The 24,380-nt window shown below is 36.6% G+C and overlaps 1 protein-coding gene and 1 pseudogene across 3 annotated transcripts; one reads left to right on the forward strand and one right to left on the reverse strand.

Moving 5' to 3' along the window:
• The first annotated feature begins 5,102 nt into the window (after positions 1-5,102).
• LOC149842305 (homeobox-leucine zipper protein HAT9 pseudogene) lies at positions 5,103-8,521 on the forward strand (annotated as a pseudogene). The gene is made up of 3 exons (XR_016430973.1): positions 5,103-5,360; positions 5,455-5,534; positions 8,112-8,521. The product of XR_016430973.1 is annotated as a homeobox-leucine zipper protein HAT9 pseudogene (transcript).
• Positions 8,522-9,758: 1,237 nt separating this feature from the next.
• TBL5 (TRICHOME BIREFRINGENCE-LIKE 5) lies at positions 9,759-24,141 on the reverse strand. 2 transcript variants are annotated; one of them, XM_090001370.1, is made up of 5 exons: positions 23,517-24,141; positions 11,833-12,025; positions 10,978-11,171; positions 10,710-10,868; positions 9,759-10,266 (listed from the first exon to the last, which is right to left on the reverse strand). In XM_090001370.1, the coding sequence occupies exons 1-5, from the start codon at positions 23,537-23,539 to the stop codon at positions 9,933-9,935; spliced, it is 903 nt and encodes a 300-aa protein (XP_089857496.1). In that variant the 5' UTR covers positions 23,540-24,141; the 3' UTR covers positions 9,759-9,932. The 2 variants fall into 2 exon arrangements, with proteins under 2 accessions (XP_089857496.1, XP_089857495.1); XM_090001369.1 differs by having other exon boundaries at positions 23,521-24,113.
• Between the last annotated feature and the right edge of the window lie 239 nt (positions 24,142-24,380).

The raw sequence follows: 24,380 nt of genomic DNA on the forward strand, positions 1-24,380 counted from the left end.
TTCATCGAAAACACTACAGGGATCAGCTCTTGGTGTGTTCGGATTCAACACGTGGGTGAGTTTTTATAAGGTTCGAAAAATCAACAGTCCAAAATCTTTGTAAAATTTTGAAGTTCCAAATATCATTTTTTTCATCGAAAACAGATTATCGTGGGTTCATTGTAAATCGACCATACCCAACACACTTATGGTGTAAATAACTGCTAAAAAATACCTAAAGGGCAGAAAAACTTATTTAATATGTTTCATTTAGCACTAAACGTGTGAGCAGCTACCAATATATATATATATATATATATATATTTGTAAACACTATCATGATCATACGTTGGGATCTCCTCTCAAAAATCATAAGTTGGGACCAATACTGAGTCAACACAAGGTTGCTCCAGAAATTTCCTGTGTTGCCCACTTGATTTTCATAGAGAGAGAGTGAGAGAGCATCTCACCAGCATAGGATGCCATGTAGACTCGCCAATGATAACGGGACATGTTCGATACTGACATTAGTAAGCAAGTTGGGTTTCTAAAAGAAAAGATCAGGTGCAATGACATTGCACATTTCAAATCTTCTGCTGCACTTAAACCCCCCACCATCTGCTGTTAGGTCCCACAGCTGATAGACTGCATGAAAAAATGAAGGGTGGTCAGGTGCTGCAGGATATAAAAACTGTGCAATGTGATTGCACCTGATCCAGCCTTGTTTCTAGAGGTGTCCATGACCAAGTGCTCAAGTCAATTGTGGTGTGACCTCGGCGGTGACCCAAGGATAGCAACCATGACAACATCCCTTGGCTGCTAGGAGTACAAATTTGACCCCATCTTATAGCAAGCCTTTCTTGTTCTCCTCTGTAGCCTCAATTGCTTACAGCTCCATCTATATCTTTCATTGAAGGATAATGGTGACACTCTGACTTTTCTATAACTTAAACAACCAAAGTCACAAATTAAAGGCCATTGAAATTTTGAAAATCTTATGATAATATTGCAAGATATTCACAAGCCATGAAAATCTACATAATGACGTGAGATGATCAAAGACTTGCTTACTTTTCAATACATTGTGATAATATCATGATAACTGTCAGATTTTTGTATCTTTATTTTATTTTGTAATCTTTAATTTTTAGCGCCTTATTATATTTTAAAGGAAAAATCAATGTTGCCAGTATCGATATGGGCCCTGAATTGTTGGGCTGGATCGACCGATACCAATACTCAGCTGAATCATTCTGTATCGGCTCAAAAATAATAAAAAATTATTACATGTCAATCATTACGTGACATGTGTTAAAATCATTACAATAATTTTAAAATAATATTAAATAAATATTTTTTTGTATTTTTTACATTTATTAAAAATTAGCCGAATCAGCCCTATAGGGTATCGAAATTCTGCTGATACGATGCATATCGACCGATACGATGCGAAGGCCAATATGCACAGACACCGATAACATTGGGAAAAATTATTTATATACACTCATGTGTATAGAATCAGCCTCCCTATTTTAAACTACAAATATACCAAGGTTTTTTATCATATTATTTTGAGAGAAAAAAACTAAAAGACATTCAATTTGTCCTTTGTCCAAATCTCTTCTATACATTTCCCTTCGACATTTTCTTATTTTTTTTCTATCCAATATTGCACCCTATTTTTGTAAAGGTGGAAGCATCTCATGTTGGACACTAGGCTCGGGTGCCACTATGGATCAACTGGCACTACCGTTTTATTTAGATGACATGGGTGAAAAACTGGTTTTTGGCAAGCCTGGTTTTGCCCAAAACCCAGGCTTTTAACAAACCTGGTTTGCCAAAGCCAGCCTTAATTAAAACTTAAAAGGCTGTTTTTGGGTGAGAAAAACCTACTTTTCATGTTTTTGATCACCCAAAATAAACCAGGTTTGGGGGGGGGGGCTTTTTTCACTTAGTCAGGTTCTTACAAAACCTAATTTGGCTTGAAACTAGGTTTTGGTGTATCACCCAAATACTCAAAACTCAGTTTACACCCAAAACCCAGTTTATAGCTAGGTTTTGGGTGTCATCCAAATGGTACCTAAAAGAGAATGTCCCAATTAAGTCCCAACTCATTCTCATCTATTCATTACAAGAAAAAAAAAGTCTCCGTTATGATCAAGGTGTTCCAATATAATATCTTGTCTTTTCTTTTTCTCTGTTAGAAAAATAAGTTGGTGTTGGAGGTAAATTATGATGCTGGAATTAGCCAAATATGTTACGTGGGCATAATTGAGGCTACATCTTGTACGAGAAAAGACCAAATCACAGTAGTGGATAATTAGAGAAATAAGGTGCAAGAACTTAAGACGTACAAAACTAGCAATTAATATTAGACATATTTCAACTATTGAAATGCCGACTAATAAGTCTTTGAATCCATACATTAAAAAGGTTGGTATTGTTTCCATAAATGCAGAGCCCGGTCCAAAAACATACCTAGGGCTGATGGAAGTGGAATCCATTTTGATATATATATATATATATATATATATATATATATATATATATATATATATATATATATATATATATATATATATATATATATATATATATATATATATATATATATAAGAACTGGACATATTAGGCCTTATTTTTTATTTTGCACTATAGTTTTGAAGTGTTTTATAATAAATCTAAACCGTTACATGTGTTTAGCATGCTCGATTTAGTGAGAATCGACTCTTGGATCATGTTTTTTTGACAAAAAAGCATGATTTTATGAGCCAAAAAAAACTGGTACCTTCATAGTTCTTGATTTTGGATCACGGGAGAAGCTTGTACACAGGTTAAATTTTCACTAAACAAAACCTATATAAATCACATCTATGGTGTTAGATATGAGAAAAAACCCAAAAACAATATTTTTTGAGGGGCCAGAACAAGAAGGTGGGCAGGAGGAGCGCATTACTCTCTCTCTCTCTCTCTCTCTCTCTCTCTCTATATATATATATATATATATATATATATATATATATATATATATATATATATATATATATATAGAGAGAGAGAGAGAGAGAGAGAGAGAGATTGAACCTTAACCACCGGCATGATAAATGCATTTGGCGTGGTATGCTTGTTTGGAATCGACTATTGGGTCATCGTAATCAGATCAAGAAATATGATTTTTTATGCTTGCATATTTACTAAAATTTTGAGCTGTTGATTTTCAAACCTTAAAAGATCCTTCTTATGCATCTTTATCGGATGATCCAAGAGTCTGTTTGTATAAAACCATGCATGTTCCAACACTTTTTTTGCAAATCCAACCATGATGCTTGAATATTTATGAAAAATATGTGCCGTTGATTTTAAAGTCTTAAAAAAATCTCATTTATGCATTAAAATCGGATGATTCAAGAGTGTGTTCTTGTAAAACCAAACATGTAGATCACATCTGCACTATTAGATTCAAGAGAAAAGAATAAAAAGATAATGAAAATTGAGGTTCACACATTAATTCTCATATTCTAGTCTCTCTCTCTCTCTCTCTCTATATATATATATATATATATATATATATATATATATAAAAATTAAAATATGTTTACCAACCAAATATGTTTGCTGGTATGAATCAATATTTTCATAGTTTTTTTTGCAAATGTAACCCCGTAGATGAATACAGCATGGTCCATTTGCTAGGAATCGACTGTTGGATCAAGAAATCCATTTTTTTGGCTTGAATATTTATAAAAAATCTAAGCCGTTAATTTTCAACCCTTAAAATATCCTTCTTGTACATCGTAATTGGATGAACCAAGAGTGTATTTCTATAAAACCAAGTGTCTAGATCACATGCATATTTTTGAAAAAAAAAAGTAAAAAAACGATTAAAATCTTGGTTCATACCAGTAAACATATTTTAGTTTTCCTATATATATATATATGTGTGTGTGTGTGTGTGTGTGTGTGTGAAAAAAGATATGGTGGTTTTATAATATGATAACATAACACACTCTTGTTTGGATAGATTTAGCCATCAAATGGTAAATCTAACCATACAGATGAGTTTAACATGATGTGTTTACTATATTAGAAGGTTTTGCCATCTTTAATACATTATAAGATTTCATTTTTTAGATGGCAAAAATTAATGGCTCACAATTCATAAAATTAAAAGTGGTTTAAACATGATATAAAATATCTTATATTTGAGTCAACTTTAACATATAAAAATGATTAATCAAATATACTAAACATGATCCAAGGATTAGATTTTGCTTTTGAAGTTTAGATTTATGTAAATTAAGCGTGTACCACTATGTACTATATATATATATATATATATATTAGGCCCCATTTCTAGTTCTGTCCCGTTCTGCCCAATAGGTTTTATGTGTTTTATGATAGATCTGAACTATTAGATGTGTTTAGCATGCTCGATTTAGTAAGAATTGACTCTTAAATCATGTTTTTTGATGAAAAACAAATTTTTATGAGTCACGAAAAACCGGTACCTTCATAGCCATTGATTTTGGATCACCAGAAAAACCTGTCTACAAGTCATATTCGGAGGATCCAAAAGCCGGTTCCCACTAAACAAAACCTATAGATCGCATCTACGGTGATAGACATGACAAAAATTCCTTAAAACTGTGATTTTTTAAGGGGCCTAATGAGACCTAACCAAAAAGAAGGCCTAAGGAACGCATATATATATATATATATATATATATATATATATATATATATATATATATATATATATATATATATATATATATATATATATATCGGAGAAATGTCCTAATCAGGTCCCACCAGCAAAGAAACGTTGCTGCAGGTGATTTTTGATTGATCTAAACAGCTATGAATTGGCGTAATGGGTAAGACATTTTTCCCCTGGTGCAACTGCCAACCGTATTTATTTTTTCAACCAATTGGCTTTGAATTCTTCTTCGTTTCTTAGTCAACCATGAGGGAGAGAGAATTACATTTTCCCCTTTCTTTTAATACATTTTGGTCGTTTCCTAAGCCTTTTCATCTTTTTTCTATATAAATCCTTTTCTTTATGATCATGGTTTCAACTTTTCTCTCCGCTCCTTGTTTTCTTAAGAGAGAGAGAGAGAGATATGGACGATCATTCTAGTGATACAAGTCTTGCTTTAGGAATTGGAAATTCTGATGTTAACAAAATTAGGGAGACACCCATTAAGTTTCATCTGCTGTTTCCTCCAAAGAAGGAAGAAAGAGGCAACACCAAGAATCGAGAAATAAGTGAGGAGGAAGCTGAAAATGATTACAGAAATGGAAGGAAGAAGTTGAAGCTCACGAGGGAACAATCAACTATTCTAGAGCAGAGCTTTAGAGAAAACAGAACCCTTTATCCTGTAAGTAGTTTCTTTTTTTTTTCTTTTAATTCATTGTTACCGAGAATAGTAGCTAGGTTTATCCATCTTTTTTTTGTCATTGAATCTTTTATAGAAGCTAAAGCAAATTTTGGCGGAACAACTCAACCTTCTTCCGCGCCAACTTGAAGTTTGGTTCCAAAACAGAAGGGCCAGGTACGATGATGATACGTTATTGCATATTTCATCATTAATACTACACCAGCTATTTTTAAATAGGAGAAATACTATGTTTGCCTTCATTTGCTCTCTGTATAGTTGTTGAAAACTTTGAGAGCTCGTACACCTTCATATAAAAAAAAAAGAAAAAGAAAAATAAGGTGACCCAGCACGGGTTGCCCGAGTGCAGCAGGCACGACGGAAAGGTGCTGACCCCTTTGTCCCAAGTTCGACTCTCACAGGATGTGCGGGTGCTCTTAACTGATGGGGGCATCGTAAGAGCATGAGTATCAGTGAGCCCACCCAAGGTTTACAGGACATGCGATAGGCTCATTAAGTGACCCAGTTCTCGGTGAGGGTCCCTCGTCATCAATACACACACGGGGTTGGGAGTATCATAGAGCCACCAAAATCGGATGCGCCAAGTGTAGCACAAATGTCTGGTTGAAAAAAAGACCTCTAGTTGCGTGCACCGCTGATCGTGCACAAGATTAGCCGCGCACTGGGGTTCGAGTGGCAGTGGGCTTGAGGAGAAGGACCCCTTCGTCCCAAGTTCGATTCCCACAGGATGTGCGGTTACCTTTAAGGGCTTGGGTGTCAGTGAACCCACCCCTGGTTTACCTTGCACTAGGGTAGGCCCAGTAGGTGACCCGGTTCTAAGTCGTCATAAGAAAAACGAAAAAACAATTATTATTATTATTATTATTATTATTATTATTATTACAAGATGATGATGATGATGTTGTTGATGCTGATCATGATGATGAAGAATCGATAAACTAGAAAATTGATGTGGATTGGGGTGCTGGATATGGGGTGCAAAACTGAAAGTTGTGATCTTTTTGTGAAGTTTTCATCCTCTCTTTCTTTTGGGAAGCTCGCGACACGATCACGTAACAACTTAGGACTGAATTAATGTTAGTGCTTTGCACAAAAAAATGTGAATTATCACATCTAATTAGAGTTAAAAACATGAATCGTGATTGGCTGAGAGCATATTCTAAGAATACCCCAAAATTTTCGCACCAGCCACACCTGTGTACTCGGACCAACCCCTGGCTCATGCTCAGCTCGTAAAGAGATCGTTCAAACTTGTAAAATAGGCTCGACAAGCTGAATATGAATAATATGTACTTGGCTCGGCTCCACTCGTATAAGCTAAGAAATATATTTTAAATATGTTTTAAATGCATTTTTTTGTAATCCTATTTCTTCCAGCTCTAAAATAATGCATTTTTTCTATAAACAAGTCACCTCTAATTTGACTCATTTAACTGAGGTTGATTATAAGCTCGAACTCGGCTTGGCTCGCCACAAGAATGAGCCAAGCTTGAACACTCGTTCAGCTTGTTTACCAGTCCTATGGCCCACCCACATGAGTTTCTACACTTAAGCAAACCAAGCAAGCCTTAACAACTCTGCATTCTCTCGTGTGCATTCATTCATTGGAATAATTTGCCAATCATTTTGGTCATTCTTGGAGTCAAATAGTGTACTATTGATATCTACACATTTTGGTGCATAGCCTTCTCATACAACTAGTTCATTCTACTGCAGTGCCTCTACTATACCCATATACTAAGTTGCATACCAACTGCGACTGACTAGACAATACAGATTGTAGCAGATACTATTGAACTACTCTAAAACTGACCAACAATAAGCATATCTCAATCATATATTAGGAGAACCAACCTGCTCTTATCACTACTACAATTACTTACCCCTATGTTAATATTGTTTTGTTGAAGTTAGTAGCAAAAGCTTAAAAAGTTTGTAATTCAGTGTAGTCCATGAATCTCTGGTAATTTCTTTAATAAAATCAAATAAAAGTATCTATATTTGTCATATGGTCCAGTAGCAGTTTTGGACTTCTCAGAAAAACCAATATTAGAGAAAACTTCAAGATTTTTTTATTGTTGCTATCATCATCAACATTATTGTTATTTATGCTGCTGATGTTGTCATTGTTGAGTATTTATAGTTTTTTTAATAATATGTGCGCAAATGGGTAGCAACAACCACGGTGATACACGTGTTTGATTTCTCCTGCAATTAAACCTGCGACAGGTGGGGCCAATTAGGGCTCGATCCTGAGGCTGTATCAGTTGCAATCACATTGCACATTTTTTATGTGCTTGACCCCTCATCTTTCCCATACAATCTGTCAGCTGTGGTGACCACCAATTAAACCCGCAACAGGTGGGGCCAATTAGAGCTCGATCCTGAGGCTGGATCAGTTGCAATCACATTGCACATTTTTTATATGCTGGCCCCTCCAACTCTCTCATACAGTCTGTCAGCTGTGAGACTCAACAGCAGATGATAGGTGCTCAAGTACAGCAGCACATTTGAAATGTGCAATGTGATTGCACCTGATCTTTTTCCCTCTATCCTGGTGGATTCGTCGTCGTGGTGACACATATAAACAAAGAAACAATTAGAGTGCTTGCGCATGATCTTAATGAATAGCAACAAAGATAATTAGAGACAAATTTGGTGTTGATTTCATATTTCCCTTATAAACTTTAAAGGAACATTGTTATGAAATCTATAATTTCAATGCACATGCAGGACCAAATTGAAGCAGATAGATCTGAACTACCAACTGTTGAAGAATTGTCGTGAGAAGCTTTCGGAAGAGAACAGGAAACTGAAGAAAGAGTTGCAGGAACTGAGGGGTCTCAGGATGACTGTGAACCCTCTTCCCTGCATCAGTTTCCTTGCTTGCACCACTCTCACCCTTTGCTCCTCTTGCCAGACAATGAGGGCCAGAGACATGGTAAATCCCAAGTGTTAGCTACAAGACTACCCATCATCTTTTAACTTTTTCTTAACCTAGACAATTTCTTCCTGTAAAAGCTTCCTAGTTTCCTTCGTAAATTTGAAGACACAGGGAAAACCAAAAGAAACATATGGGAGAATGGTTGTCAATGGAGAAGTAAAAAGTCTGATTGTATTTTTTTTTTTCTGAAGGAAAACTTTGATTGTAGTCTTACACTTCTAATGATGGATCTCTTGATTTCGTATCAGCTGAGATGTTCCCAAACTTAAGTCAACGCTTGATCCAGTGACTAATATTTGTCAAGTCTTGGCTGACTTAGATCAAGATATGGTTTAACCAAGAAAGACGTACATCAAGTAAAAAGTCTGGAGTGGCCAACTCCGAGCCCAGATAGCCATCAACAGACATGGGTTAGGTTTGACCAATCAGAGTTCGATTGAGCTCGATGGCAGACAGGCTTTTTGTGAGTCTTTGTCCGGCAAGAATCAGCCTGATTTCACACTAAGTTACTCCTTGAGTCTATGAGGGATGTTACAGTGGTCGACAAGGTACTTGGTCCAATCACTGACCCCCTCGAGAGAGGATCGGGTGCAATGTGATTGCACACTTTTCAGTGTGCTGTTGCACCTGATCACCCTCCACCTTTAGGATACAGCCTGTCAGTTGTGGGGCCCAACAGCAAACGGTGGGTGATCAGGTGCAGCAACACACCAAAAGTGTGCAATCACATTGCACCTTATTTTCCCTCCACCCTATCCTCCTTCAGCCGTGGCTGTCAGTGATTAGGCCGCGTACCTTTTTGCAAGGTACTCAGCCGATCACTGAATCTACTCCCTGAGTCCATCCAAGTGATCACAATTAAGTCAGATCCAACTCCATATTGGGCTTAGCTGAGTACGAGTCTGCCTATCCTTGGTCTTGCACAACAAACTCGTTAGCAAAGTGACAAATATCAGAACAGCTTGAATATATAGTGATTTTATCACAATGTTTTAAGAAAATGATGAAATCCCAGATAAAATCACAATATTTTAAAGATATCATGATTCTATCTTAAAATTATTGTGATCTTAATGTTTATCCCTTAATTTTATATATTTTCAAAGTTTATTGATTCTGTATATTATCTTAAATTCTTAAATCTAATATTTTGACATTTTCAATATATTTTCTGAAAAAAATTCTAATTTATAACAACTTTTTCTCTTGCAGTGAAAATCCAAATGCAAAGATCTATAATATTGCTCATACATTAGTCTTCAATGCGGTTACCACTTACCAATAGGCAGGTACCTCCGTCTTGTTAAAGGCACTCGTATGTTTGATTATTTTGAATAATGTGACCGGGTGCCCGCAGTTTTTTGTGACGGAAAATTCATCCTAGGTACCACATCAGTGTCAGCATGGTGGGGCAAGTCAGACAAGTGAACTCAGTGTTATGGAACCTTTTATATTTTGTCAAGCCAAAAAGCAACACAATAAAGGTGAAAATGTGGTTGCACAGACGCTGCATGTTAACCATAATATAGCTAAATCAACAGATTGATGTAGTTTTGCATAAAAATTTACCAAGCAAACCGGTGCAAACCACGAAAATGAGGAGCTCCCAGTTACCTCGGCTTCTTCAATTCCTCCATTACCAATGTTGCATATACTAATTCATTCCATGAATCAGGAACTCCAGGAAGGCACCAATGGCTGCAGTCTTGTCGTCTCGAAGAAACCTTTTGGCCTTGAGCCAAAGCTTTCCTGTAGATAGATGGGTGGCCATCCTTGCGCGAGTTCGTTAACTTTGTTATATTCAAGAGAAAGACACGAGTTCGCATATTGTGTATGACTTCATCAACAATCTGCATCTTAATAGGATAGCTGTCAAGTGCTTTCCCATTAAAGATGGGTTCTGTTTCCCCATTGCATGTCCCACCAGAGTCCCAGTCCCCTCCTCTATGCATGGAAAACAATACCAGTTATTTTTCTTTGAAACTGTAATCCATAGGGACTTTGTCAGTAAAATCATTACCTAGGCAACCAATATTATATCATACAAGAACGATTCAAGAATGATACCAAACCATTTATACATTTAAACATAGTTGAAATGCTTCTATTCATTGCGTTTATGGTGCCATAAAAATATACGCTACAGGTTTGTTCTAAAAAATGAATGAAACACACAAGGTAATTATGATAGGTAGAAGTGACCAATGGAACATTGATCACTTCCCTTTTTCATTGCTGTACAACTCAAAAGATGGCTTGCAGTTATAAATACCTTTTGGACATCGTCATACAAAAGGAAGATATGCTTATGAACATTAAGTTTTGAAGTCTAAACTTTTTAATCCATATGTCCAATCAAAAAAGACAAAAGGAAAAAAAACACTCACCTGAAATGAGCAGAAGAATAACCGCGATAAAAAATCAATCTATTTGATGAATACATGTTTTCATCAATCCACTTTGCCCATGTCTTCATAGCTCTTGTATATGCTTCAAGTGCATCCAGGTGTGGGTATACAAAATCCCCTTCTTGATAATAATCTTTCCTGTTACAATTAAGAATTGTGCTATCCAATATCACATCAAAAACTATAATACATGAATACTTTTAAAGAGCAGAAGGTAATTGCATGTGATAAGGAAATTATAATGTACCCCTTGGAGGTTTTTCCATGAGACCACCAGTGGGCTGTATTAAATATTAGAATGTCTGCATGCTTCCACCTGGAGGATGATTTGTCTATTCGATCTATGCGTAGGATAGGCCTTGATCTTCCCTTTGCAGTTAATTGTATCCCTTCTCTAACCAGGAAATGTGATCTACGAAATTCTACTGTACAATTATAGTCCTGTAGGATTGGCAAAAGAAAAAAATACCATAACATTAGATTGACATAATGTGACCAAAGACATGTTCAAGATTTTCTTTTGAAAACAAATCACATAAAAAGCATGAAGCTTAAGCACTAACATTGATTACGGCATGCTTCTCATATTTAACAAGAAAATGAAAATACTTACATAGTGGTCCTTGTTATATTTCACTATTTTTGCATATGCAAATTGAAGCATCAGCCCATATATTTATTAATTTCAAAGCAGAGTCAATAATTTCCCACAATCAGAGGAAGTTCACAACACCATCAATTGTCAACACCACTAATGCTGCACAAGAAACAAGGTATTTTGACCTGATTGGTCATTGATTTTGAAATTCAGAATTGGAAACACTAGCATGCAAGATCTGCACTGACATAGCAATATAAGAAATCTGATACAACTTATTGCACACGGTAGTTTGAACATTGAAATGAGAAAGGAAAGAGTGAAACAAGGAAAGAATGGGAATTACCCTGAGAAGAAAGCTAAATATTCATAAGGAGAAGAGCAAGCACATAAAGAGCAATTCAGAGTTTCAGATAATCAAACAGCCAATATTAGAGCCCAATGGCTGAACACAGATGATCTAATTAATCAATACCAATAGCAGAATAACAGATCTATGACTACCATGAAGTGGAAAATAAAGTAGCCACGGCCTTTTGATATTTTGTATCCACGAGTCTCATACATTCTGCTTTTATCAGGCAAAGCTTCACGTAGAAGGCATAGCATTGACTCAAACTGGTTCCGGTTCATGGAGTCTCCAACTAGCATCATCCTTTTGCCTCGCAGTCTTTCCAAAAAGTCTGTTGCATTAAACCTACACACAACAGACAGCAAAGAACATGTTTGATAAATGGATCTAATAATAGAGAGATTTAGATCATAAAACTATAAGAAAAGAACCTCCATATTTAATGGGTGAAGTGCTTATTTAAAAAATGGGTGAAGCAAAGATAAGAGAAACAGCCTGCTTTAAGATAAAATTCTGAGTTGTGTCATTTCCAACTAAAAACATAAAAGACCAGAAGCTACACATTTTCCTGAGGTTGAGAAGACCATGTTTTAGATGACAGTTTGGGTCCGCATCTTCTGCTGACAATTGAATTCTGGTTTGTGAAATTTAACAAATTCCCTATATAAGATACAAGCAAATGGGTGCATAAAACTGCAAAAAGGTGAACCAAACCTTCACTTAAGACCTTGTGAAATTGCAGTAGCCTTTATAGATCTTGGAAAACCTTTTATAACAAAAAACTATCAGAAAAATTTCAGTCAGGTTCAAGTATAGGTTCCTTAGGAACTGATTACAATACACTCAATATGTTCTTTCTTTCAGGTTTGAAGAACTTCCAGAAGGTTGAAGGCATGACTTTTTTCTTCTCATCTCAGACATTTCCTTCTCAATATTGTTGCTTTGGTTCATGCAGTTTCATTGCTTCATTGGATGAAAAAACAAGTCTCCAGCTGAACTGATCTTTGCTGTTCTGCTATGAGTTTCACCAGTTTGGCTTTAAAATCATGTCAAAGTATATGCAGCTTCAATCTCTACTTTGAACCCATCAAGATCAATATATGATACAAATTTGTTTCAACTTCTTCGACCCTTAAAAACCTTCTTAGTGAAATGCATTTAGCCAAAAAAAGAAAAAGAAACAGGCTCAAGTAACATGCCAATCTCCAGTTAAGAGGCTTGTGTTTCAATTCAATGAATGGCCAGGTGACGGAGATTCACAAGGGTCCCTCCTAAAAATATACGCAATCGATAGAACAGATTAAAAGATGGTAAGACTGCAGCAACAGAGCTTAATACTAAAATAATGTCTACTTTTTCTAACAGTTCCCTGGTATTTGAAATTTTGACAAGGTTAAAGCTTTGATTTCTAGACCAGTAGATTGTTCTTGATATCCAATATCCAGTTAGGAAGCTTATGTTTTGAATACAATGAATCATTTAGTCCATGAAGGGCTAGGAGCCTAGGATCATCTGATGAAGAGTTTGAGAAGTGCCCCTCCTAAAAATAGAGGCAATCGACAAAGCAGAGTGAAACATACTAAGAACAGAACAACAGAGATCAATGTTAAAACAAACTTTACTTTTTTTTAATAGTTCCCTGATATTCAACAGGTTAAAGATTTGATTTATATACCAGCAGGTTCTTGATATCATTATTACAATAACCAAGGAAATCATTGAAAAGAAACTGATGTGCATATATTCAGCTTCACATTCATTTGAGATGCCACTGTCAAGTTTGCAGCTCAGTGAATCACAAAATTACTTCTTATATTACATGTACTTCAAGGGACTGAATCATTCAGTTCACATTAGCCTCCATATCTGTAATAGTCTTATGCACCTAATGAAGTAATCATATCACAAATCAGGTAAAATTGAACCCACACTCTTTTCTCGCTTAATGCAAAAGATGGACCGGATGATATTAAATTAAAAGGAATGAGATTCATGGTATATGGGTGTTTCATTCTGAAATTCCCTTCAAGACTCAAATTGAGTAGCAAATAAAGCAACCATCCTTGTCATTATACATATCAGAGGAAAATAACAGCTACTATCATCTGTCGTACATGAAAGAATTAACTCTTCTATATTCATGAAATGATCAAAACAGAAAGCAAATGTATTTGTCTAACCAACATTGGTTGCTTCCTTTTAAGACTAAAATTGTGTAGGAAAATAAAGCAACCATCCTGGCAAAATATATGCATATGAAAGAAAGTGATACCCCAATATTCATTGTACTACATGAAAAAAAAGTATATAGTTCTTCACAAGATGATTAACCAGCAAGTAAACAAATTCATGTGTCCAATGCTGATTTTATGAAATGCTAAACATGCCTTATCACATGAACCTTATTTAAGAAAGAATAGATCAGAGAACAGGGCAACTCATAGATAGCAAAAAGACTCAATTATCCTCATGATGTAACTTTTACGAGTCAGACCTATAAAATTCCACAAGCTGTTGGCAGTCTACCCTAGTAAAATGATGGATGGATGAAGAAGCAACTGGTTTATTTCAGGTACCAGACTATTAGGTGATGTGTGCCAGGCTTAGGTGGGTTCAAACTGTGTTCTAACAGAAAAGAGGCTGGTTAAAATTGGGTAAGCAGGAAACATGTTTTTGACACTGACCAATTTCGGGAAAAATTCAGTGCTCCTAAACGGGACCACCAAAAATCACCAAAGTTTTTGGGGAGGCTTGTGACACATATCATTCTTAGACATATTATTCATATATCCACTACACATGATGCATGGGTCACATTGGAACAATTCTACCACTTCCCAGTCCAGCCTCAGGATCATACAATTGAAGAAGGATCTTCAAGATGTCAAAAAGGTAGAGAAAAGTATGGTAGAGTACTTGAACCACATTAAATTTCTTACCGATTCTTTGTGTGATGTTAATGAACCTGATGAAAATCTGGTTCACTATACATTGAATAGTCTCTCAGGTGACTAAGAGAGTTTTATCACATTAGTATCCACTTATAAAAAGTTACCCATGTTTGTGGAGGTTTATGAACTTCTTTTAAATCAAAATAAAAGGTTGCAAATGATCCATAAGCAACCTCCTCACGGAGAATCGTTCACTGCAACATTCTTTTCTCAAAGAGGGTGTGGGAGGTGGCGTCCGTGGTCGGGGACATTCCAAAGGAGCTGGACGTTCCCTTCAAATTTTTCAAAATTTTTATAAGGACAATCAAGGGCAGCCTTTTTAGTATAATTAAGGATATGTATGAAAGAGTAGTAACCAATGTCCGCACTTGTGGAGGGGTGACAACCAATTTTCCTATAACGGTTGGGTTACATCAAGGATCTATTTTAAGCCCTTTCCTATTTGCTATAGTGATGGATGAGCTTACGAGATCAATTCAAGAAAATGTGCCGTGGTGTATGTTGTTTGCTGATGATATTGTTTTGATTGATGAGTCTAGAGCTTGGGTTAATGCTAAGTTAGAATTATTGAGACAGACATTGGAAGCAAGAGGTTTTAAGTTGAGTAAGAGTAAGACAGAGTATATGGAATGTCGGTTTAGTAAGCAACGAAGTAGTGATGAGAGTGTAGTGAAGCTTGGTGAGCAAGAAATACCGGTGGATGATTATTTCAAATATTTGGGATCTATCATTCAAAAGTATGGAGAAATTGATGGAGATGTAAATCATAGGATAAAGGTTGGGTGGATAAAATGGAAAAGTTTTATAGGACGACTATTAGGCCCGCTTTACTATATGGTACGGAATGTTGGGCTGCCAAGAGACATCATATTCAAAAAATGAGTGTAGTTGAGATGCGTATGCTTAGATGGATGTGTGGAAATACAATAAAAGATAAGATTCGGAATAAGGAGATACGTAAGAAGGTAGGCATTGCACCTATTGAAAATAAGATGAGAGAGAATCGTTTACGGTGGTTTGGACATATTCGGCGAAGGCCTAATGGTGCTCCAGTTAGAAGGATGGAGAAATGGGAAAATATATTAATTAAAAGAGGTCGGGGTAGGCCTAGAAAGACTTGGATGGAGATGATAGGAAAAGATATGAATGCTTTGAACCTCACCGAGGACATGGCATTGGATAAAAATGATTGGAGGAGAAGGATTCATGTGGAAGACCCAGAATGATTTTCTTTGTTGGTTCATATCGCCGACCCCAATTGTTTTGGGATGAAGGCGTAGTTGTTGTTGTTGTTGTTGTTTGTTGTAATCAAGAGCAGCCCTTCCATCCCCAACTAAGAGAGGGACAAGTTTGTTTGTTAGTTTTGTAGGCATCGTATTCATACTGCTCATACTTATTATGATATTCCTAAAGTGTTTGCAGTCATGACTCTCAATAGAATGTAGGATTCATCGTGGTACCCAGATACGGGGCCACACATCATGTCACATCTGAAGATCAAGGCATAACCAACAAAAGTGATTATCATTTTCCCACAACTTTTCTAAAAACGGAGGCAAGTAAATTTTCAAAATCTTTTTCCAAAGGTTAAGTGAGACCTTGCGAGAGTTTTTCTCTTTTCTCTCTAAAAAAGAGAAAAGAAAATGTTTTGCAATGATCACACTTTCCTCTAAATCCGAATTGGTTTAATTTTCCTTTGAGATTTGAGTTCCGACTTGAACTTCTAGTTTTTCCTTAAGAGATTCGAGTTCCGACTCAAATTTTCTTTCCTTAAAACCGAATTGGTCTAGTTTTTCTCTCAAAGATTTGAGTTTCAACTCGAATTTTCTTTCCTTAAAACTGAATTGGTCTAGTTTTTCCTTCAGGGATTCGAGTTTCGACCCAAATTTTCTTTCCTTAAAACCGAATTGGTTTAGTTTTCCTTCAAAGATTCGAGTTACGACTCGAACTTTCCAGTTCTCCTTTGTAGATCCAAGTTCCGACTCGGACTTTCTTTTCAAAATTTAACTTTCGAGTTGATCTTTTATCAAATAATGAGTCTTTTCAAGGTTCAATCTAGTTACGGATGTGTCAGTCGGACATCAAGTAATTTCTTTCCCCAAGGATTCCAAAAACTTTTGCCGATTTGCTACCAAATTATGTGTTGATTTCAAACTTTTATTGCATAAAAATTTCACCTGAAATTACCTTCAGTATTTTTTCCAAAGGGACAAAGCTTTTGCAAAGAAAGAGAAAAAATTGAAACTTTTCTGTTGGTCAACCAAAAGGATGAAGAAAAATCCTCGATATGACTAGCAAGGAAAAATCAATGATGTTGAAAAGTCATAAGTAAACTGATATTGATCATATCTATGGAACATTTTAAAGACCGTTTTTTCATATTCCTTCCATTAAGTGAAGCATCTCGTCCGTAGCTAAGTTCTCAAGAGATAATTATTGTTTTTTTCAATTTGATTCTAATGGATTTTGTGTGAAGGATCTATGATGCAGGACTACTCTCCTAAGAGGACTGATTAAGGGAGGTCTATATACATGGCCGGTTGGACAGCATTGTAAAGTGAATTGTTCTCCTGAAGTTAGTTTTGCTTGTGTTGGCAATAATCAGTTTAGGATTACTGTTGAGATTTGGCATTGTCGGCTGGGTCATCCTAGCTTTAAGGTTTTAAAAAAAACTTGAGAAAAATAAGTCTATATTGCATATGAACAATAATGGTTTTGAGTTAGGTTCTTCATGTGCTATAAGAAAAAATCATAAATTGCCTTTTGATAAAACTAAATTTTCAACTAAGGTACCCTTAGAGTTTACTCATACGAACCTTTAGAGACCCTCATTTGTGCCATCTCGTGAAGGATATAAGTTTTATTTATTGCTTAACAATGATTTTTCAAAATTTTCATTATTGTTACTTGTTCCTATTGGTTAAGAATTCAGATGCTTTGTCATGCTTTATAAATTTCAAAAATATTGTTGAAAAGCAAATCGGTGGCCAAATTAAGATCTTTCATAGTGATGAAGGTGGAGAGTTTGTTAGTGTGGATTTTACAAAATTATTAAATGATTGTAAAGAAAACACAAATATGTGGCTAAACAGGTTTGACCTTGTCATTTCATGCTTCTTTGGATCAAAGATTTTGGGTGAATGCTTTTAGGACAGCCATGTATCTCATAAACCGTCTCCCTAGTCCAAATCTTGGCCATAAATCCCTATATGAGTTTCTTCTCAAAAGAGTTCATGAGTGTGAGCACTTTAAAAAATTTGGGTGCACATGCTATTCATATTTGATTCCCTATCTTAAATCTAAACTTGCACCAAGATCCAAGCATTGTGTTTTTATTGGATATGGATCCAACTATAAGGGATACATATTATAATCCTGTGACCACGAAAAACTTTAATCAAGACATTATTTTTTATGAAGAGAAATTTATTTATGTTGGTAAGGAGACTGTCATGTATAAAGAAGTGTTGAATTGGAGCCAAAACAAACCAATCAAAACAAGAGTCTAACTTTACCTAAAATTGTAGAGAGTCAACCCCTCAATCCTATACTTTTTCCCAATCTGGTACCCTACCATGAAATGCCTCTCCCTAGTTCTTTGACTTTCCCTAAACTATGCCTCTCACAAGAACCGGAAAATGAAGTTTCCATGGAACCTGAAAATCAGTCGCCAACCCAGTCCAGTCAACAGAGTGAGCCTAATGAGCTTAATGTATCATCCAACACTTCATCATCCAGATTGACCTAATTGTTGACCTCTCAAATCAAACTCCTCTTAGGACCAATCATATGGTCATGAGATATCAAGATGGGACCTTGAGACCAGAGTTACCAGAAGCGCCTAAGTAAAAGGGGAAGCGCGCTTCGGAAGCGCGAAACATCGTGCTTCCGAAGCGTGCGGGGAAGCACCACTTTTAAATGGGAAGCGCACTTCCCCCTTGCTTCCCCCACGCTTCCCCTCGCTTCCCCGATTTTTTCAATTTTTTGTATTTTTTATTTTTTATTTTTCGCTTCCCCCTCGCTTCCAAGACGATTTCCGAATCGCTCCTAAGTGGTCCCACGCTTCCTGCTTCCTGCTTCCCGCTTCCCGCTTCCTAAAATTTTGAAAGTGCCTCGCTTCCTGCTTCCCATATCGCTTCCTCAACTGGCAACCATGCTTGAGACCATGGTTATTTTTTGGATCAAAATATCCCATGGCTCTTCTTCGTGAATTGAGTCAAGAAGAACAAGAACCTTATTCTTTCAATCAAACCATTTTGGAACCCAAATGACGTCAAGCTATGGAAGAAAAAATCAAGGCCCCTCACCAAAATCAAACTTAGACCCTAGTTCTTCCTGAAAAAGCTTATGATCTTGTTGGGTGTAAATGGATCTACAAGATAAAAAAGTATGCTAATGGATCCATTGCAATATATAAAGTTCGCTTAGTTGCCAAGGGCTATAAACAATAAGAAGGAGTTGACTACTTTGAAACTTTCAATCTTGTAATTAAACCCATGTAAGTTAGAATGATGTTATCTATTGTTATTAGTTTGAGCTGGCTGATTCACCAGTTGGACGTGAATAATGCCTTCCATCATGGAATTTTGAGGGAGGAAGTCGATATGAGTCAGCCACCAGGTTTCGAAAATAAAAATCATCCTAATTTTATATGCAAACTCAATCATGCTTGCTATGCTTTAGAGCAGGGCCACACATGGTTTTAAAGACTTCAATTTTATTTAGAGAAGTTGGATTTTATTAAATCAAATGCTGACCCATCACTGTTTATTCGTCATAGCAATGGTTTGCATACATTTATCTTGGTATATGTTGATGGCATTATTGTGACAGGGAATTCATATGATGATATTAAACATATCATTCAAGCTTTTGGTTGTGAATTTTTCATTAAAGCTTTGGGTCCTCTACATTATTTTCTTGAAATTTAAGTGATTCATGGGTCTTCAGAAATCTTGTTGTCGAAAAGAAAGTATATTATGGATCTGTTAATTAAAACATGTATGATAGATTGTAAGTTTGTTGTTACTCTAATTGCTCCAAATACCACTTTATCCAGATATGGTGAGATTTACTTAAAGATGCTACTCAATATAGAAGTATTGTTGGTGCTCTACAATATATTACCTTCACAAGGCCTAATATAGCTTATTCGGTCAATAAAGCATGTCAATTTATGCATAAACCCAACCATGTATTAAGTGTCGTGAAATAGGTTAGACCCGTTTGGGTCTGATCCAGACCCGAACTGGGTTTTGCGTGTTTGACGTCCTTGTAGTGTCATTCTTGTAATATTGTGTTTACTACCAAATTGTTTTGTAACCTCTGTTGTGTATAAATATCAACTATTAGGTCACGTATGATTATGAAAATACGTGAACCTATTGCAACTCATAACACCCTATCGTCTTCCTCTTCTTCTCCCTTCTTTTCTTCTTTTGCTTCTATTGCAGATCGGCTCTAGTGGAGACACAAGATCTAACATGGTATCAGAGCAGGTTGGATCTAGGGCTTGGTATTGTTTTCAAAAGGTATGAACATAGAGATTAATGTCTGCTTTTAATCAGGAAGTACCCCTCCTTCATTGTTTCTTAAATACGATCTCTTCTTCTCATCCCCATCTCTCTTTGAAAGTGTTGTCGTGTTCTCATCTACAACACGCTCCCTTTATTAAAAATCTATTGGTCGTGTTCCCATCTGAAACACGCCCCCTTTATTAAAAATCTATTCTTTCTTCAAATCGGCTGCAACAGGCAGCATCCTTTCTTCCCATTTTCACCCAAATCGTGACCTTCTCTTCTCTTTTAAAAGTTGTTCACGTGTCCCTAAGATGACCCATAGTATACAGATTTTGAAACTCATGTTTTCCTGAATCGTCAGTTTGGAAACCATTTGTTGTGATCCTTCATCTTAGAATCACGATTTCTTTGATTCTGTTTTCTTATTCTCTCATCTGAAAACTGATTCTTGATAAGTCTGAAAAATTGATTCTTGATAAGTCTGAAAACACAATTTTATCGTGATCCTCGTGTAACGATCTTTTCTTAAAGGTCTATTAATGTTAATCGAACACGGTGTGTTCCAATGATCCAGTTCATGAACATTGAAGTTCATCGCAATATTCAAGTGATCTGATCCTTGTTACCAAAAAAAACAAGGCAGATTCGAATTTGGTTGTAACAGGATCACTTGCTTCTTTCTTTGAGTATTTTCCCTTCATATTTACGTATCCCGTAATCATGGATTCTTCTTCAACTCAGTCCGGTGTGTCCTCAAACTTCCTTAGCCAGCTTGTCTCTGAGAAATTAAACAATTCAAATTTCCTGACTTAGAAGAGACAAATAGTTCATTTTATTAGGAGCCAAGATCTCTTTGGTCATCTGGATGGATCAATTCCAGCCCCACCAGAGTTCATCGCAAAGGAGGAAACAGACGCACAAGGAACTGCATCTACTAAACTTGTTCGAAACCTGGATTATGTCACTTGGATGAAGAAAGATCAGGCATTAATCGCATACATCACATCTACCTTGTCTCAGGAAGTGCTAGTTGTTATTCCCGATGACTGCACTGCGATGGAAGTGTGGAACGGGTTGACGCAGACATATTCTCAGATATCTGAAGTCAGAGTTCTCTCAAGCATGAATTCCAGCTTCTCAAAAAGGGTAGCCTATCCATCATGGAATATTTGAACAAGATAAAGACCATTACAGATCAACTTGCCATCATTGGATGTGAAGTGTCGGACAAGGATAAAGTACAACAGACGTTGAGTGGTTTGGGCCCAGATTTACGTCTTGGTGACATCATTGTTGTGCTTGTCCATTCTTCCCACATTTGAGGACCTCCGAGCAAAACTTTTACAGTATGAAATGTCGTTGAAAGGTATTGCTGAAGATTTTGGCTCTCAATCTGATTCCCAAGATGTTTTAGCTATTGGGTTCTCTTTTAGTCGTGGTCGTGGAGGAAATAGATTCAGAGGAGGAAGAGGTCGTGGTAGGTTTGCCGGTCCAGACCCAATATGTCGTTCAATTCCAATACGAGGAACCAAAATCAAAGAGTTGTTCCAACATGTTACCTGTGTAATAAAAAGGGACATATTAAAGCAAATTGTTGGTTTAATCCTCAAAATAAAGGAAAGTTGCAAAACACTAATAGCAAAAAGGAAGATAATGTTACCAAAACCGATGGGGAGATAAAACAACTTTTGTTGGCAGCATTATCTGGGCTGCACTTGAAGCAGAATGATCAAGGATTATGGAATGTTGATTCAGAAGCAGCGATCCATGTTACGGGGGATGTTGGTAAGCTCTCAAGCTCGATTTCTTACTTTGGTAAAAATAGTATTGTCACTAGAGATGGATCTCACCATCATATTTCACACATTGGAGATGCAATCATTCCCTTGTCAAAATCATCTCTCAATTTGTCAAAAGTTGCTCATGCTCCTAACATAAAAAATAATATTATTTCTGTGTCTAAACTTGTTGATGATACAGATGCTTATGTTGAATTTACTCTTTTTTTTGTGCGTGTCAAGGATCTTCGAACGAGGGAGACATTCGCTGAAGGGGAGCGACAAGAAAATATGTACATCTTCAAGGAAGATCCATTTGTGCATACCAGTTCTGTCTTGAAGCCACCATTGAAATCTAAGTCTTTTCAGTCTGTTTTTAGTCTTTCCAAATGTAATAAGCCAAGTCTTTGGCATGACCGTCTTGGTCACTGCAGTCATTCATTTCTTGAGAAACTTGTTTCAAGAAAATTAATTCCTAAATCAAGTTTAACTCTTGATGAAAATAATAAAAAGTGCTCCAGTTGTCAAATGCGTAAGAGTCATGTACTTCCTTTTGATTCTATAAATAAAAGAGCTTCAAGACCTTTTGAAATTGTTTATTCTGATGTTTGGGGTCCTGTACCCGTTTGTTCCCCTTCTGACAGCAGATATCCGAATCCAACAACCAAAATGGGCAAGGCTCAAACCCAATTGAGTAAGGCTCCAACGTGTGGGGAGGTTTCCAAGTGTGAGAAATTTCCAAGTCCCATTCAAGAAGCGAAGAAGAAAAGCTGGTTTTGCAAAAGACTGAATTAGTAACCAGCTCTCATGGGATTGTTAATAATCCAAAGAATTAGTTTCCAAGAAGGATAGTAATTATGTTTCCAAAACCTTGTACTCTTGAAAGATCAAATTGGATTAGGAATCTCTGTAAGTGTGAGAAAGTTTTGAAGTCATGTTCAAGAAGACAAGAAGGAAAGTTGGTTTTGAAAAACACTGAATTAGTAACCAGCTCTCTTGGGATTGTTAATAATTCCAAGGAATTAGTTTCCAAGAAGGATTGTAATTATCTTTCCAAAACCGATTATACTCTTGAGAGATCCAATTGGATTAAGAATTACTCTAAGTTACAAAAATAGATTGATGCACATCATTATATGAATGAAGAGAGACCAGTTCTCATCTATCGTGTGAGATAGAGATAGCATTCATCGTGGATGTAGGTCACGTCTGACCGAACCACCTTAAATGATTTGTGTTTGTGTGTGTGTGTGGTTCTTTCCTTTTCAATGGATCTCTTATTCCTCTCTATGCCTTTCATTCGGTTCAAATACATCAGTTTATTCATCATTAACCAAGATAAGACCAGTCACAAGCGTTTACGTCCTTGTTTTGTTAGCATCTGATAGCTTGTGACTAATTTGTCCCTCTTTTTTCTTCCTGAATTCTATCAAAACGCCTATACTAAAAATGCAGCAACGTGACAAACAGAAATCAAAATAAACAAGAGATAAAAATCTTCCCCACTGTTTCTCTTTATATTTCTGAATCATCAACCACCATTCAAAAGTAACATCAAATAGCTAGAAACAGAAAGTAAAACACTTACCCACCTTGGGATCTCACAACCATGAGGTTTCCATCTCCATTTCAGATAACCAGAGTCTTTTCTTCCGTTTTCTTGACAGCTAAAAGCGTCATCCACATAAGGACAGGACCCGGGCTGATACAAAGGGTACAGGTCGTCCCTGACCCAATCTCCAGAATACATATCACACCTTTCTTTAACTACAGAAGAAACAGAGTTGGTCTTTTCAATATCTGTAATCGAATCTACAGCAGCAGAAGAATCCTCAGAACTCTCTGGCGAATAGTGTACAGAGTCGGTCTTTTCAATATCCGCAATCAAATCTACAGTGGAAAAAGGATTCTCAGAACTTTCTGGCGAATAGTTTACAGGTACAAAAATAGAAGAATTGGTTGGGGCTGGTATAGGAGGGGAAATAATGTGATTCTCGAAGTGGGTTTTCGATATTGAAGGCGATAGAGGAGGAGGGGGCTCGTGGGGCTCGAGCCAATGGCCTCTTTTGATCAGAAAGTCGGGTTCTAGGATGTTTTTTGTGAGGAAGAAGGCCCCAAACAAGAAGAAGGAGAAGAAAAAGGCCATGAGTTTGAAATGATTCTTGTGCGAAGAGATCGCCATAAAAGAAGCATTCCAAGTTCCAACAGCAAGCGGAAGAGAAGATGCTGAGGGCTCAAGAATCAAAAGAGAGAGTAACAACGGGGGCTCCGCTTGTTTGGCAGGAGCTGTCACCTTGTGTTGGGACGTTGCAAGTTCAAAACCCAGTGATACATTCCCAGCTCGCCTTTCGAAAAAAAAAAATCAAGAGAGAGAGAGAGAGAGAGTGGCAGCAAAATCTTGACGGGACGTAGATCTAAGCAAACCAATACTAAACTTTCTCATTGAGCGACT

Source organism: Nuphar pumila, chromosome 3, assembly GCF_984573655.1.
Source record: "Nuphar pumila chromosome 3, dmNupPumi1.hap1.1, whole genome shotgun sequence".
In the NCBI taxonomy this organism is placed as follows: domain Eukaryota; kingdom Viridiplantae; phylum Streptophyta; class Magnoliopsida; order Nymphaeales; family Nymphaeaceae; genus Nuphar; species Nuphar pumila.

Excerpts from the sequence above, each read along its gene's own strand:
- TBL5 (XM_090001369.1), bottom strand. The coding sequence starts at position 24,110 with ATGGCGATCTCTTCGCACAAGAATCATTTCAAACTCATGGCCTTTTTC. Across the intron at positions 11,172-11,832 it reads ACTTTATTTTCCACTTCATG|GACTATAATTGTACAGTAGA; the intron begins GTAGTCATAGAT and ends CCAATCCTACAG. Across the intron at positions 10,267-10,709 it reads TATTCTTCTGCTCATTTCAG|AGGAGGGGACTGGGACTCTG; the intron begins GTGAGTGTTTTT and ends TTCCATGCATAG.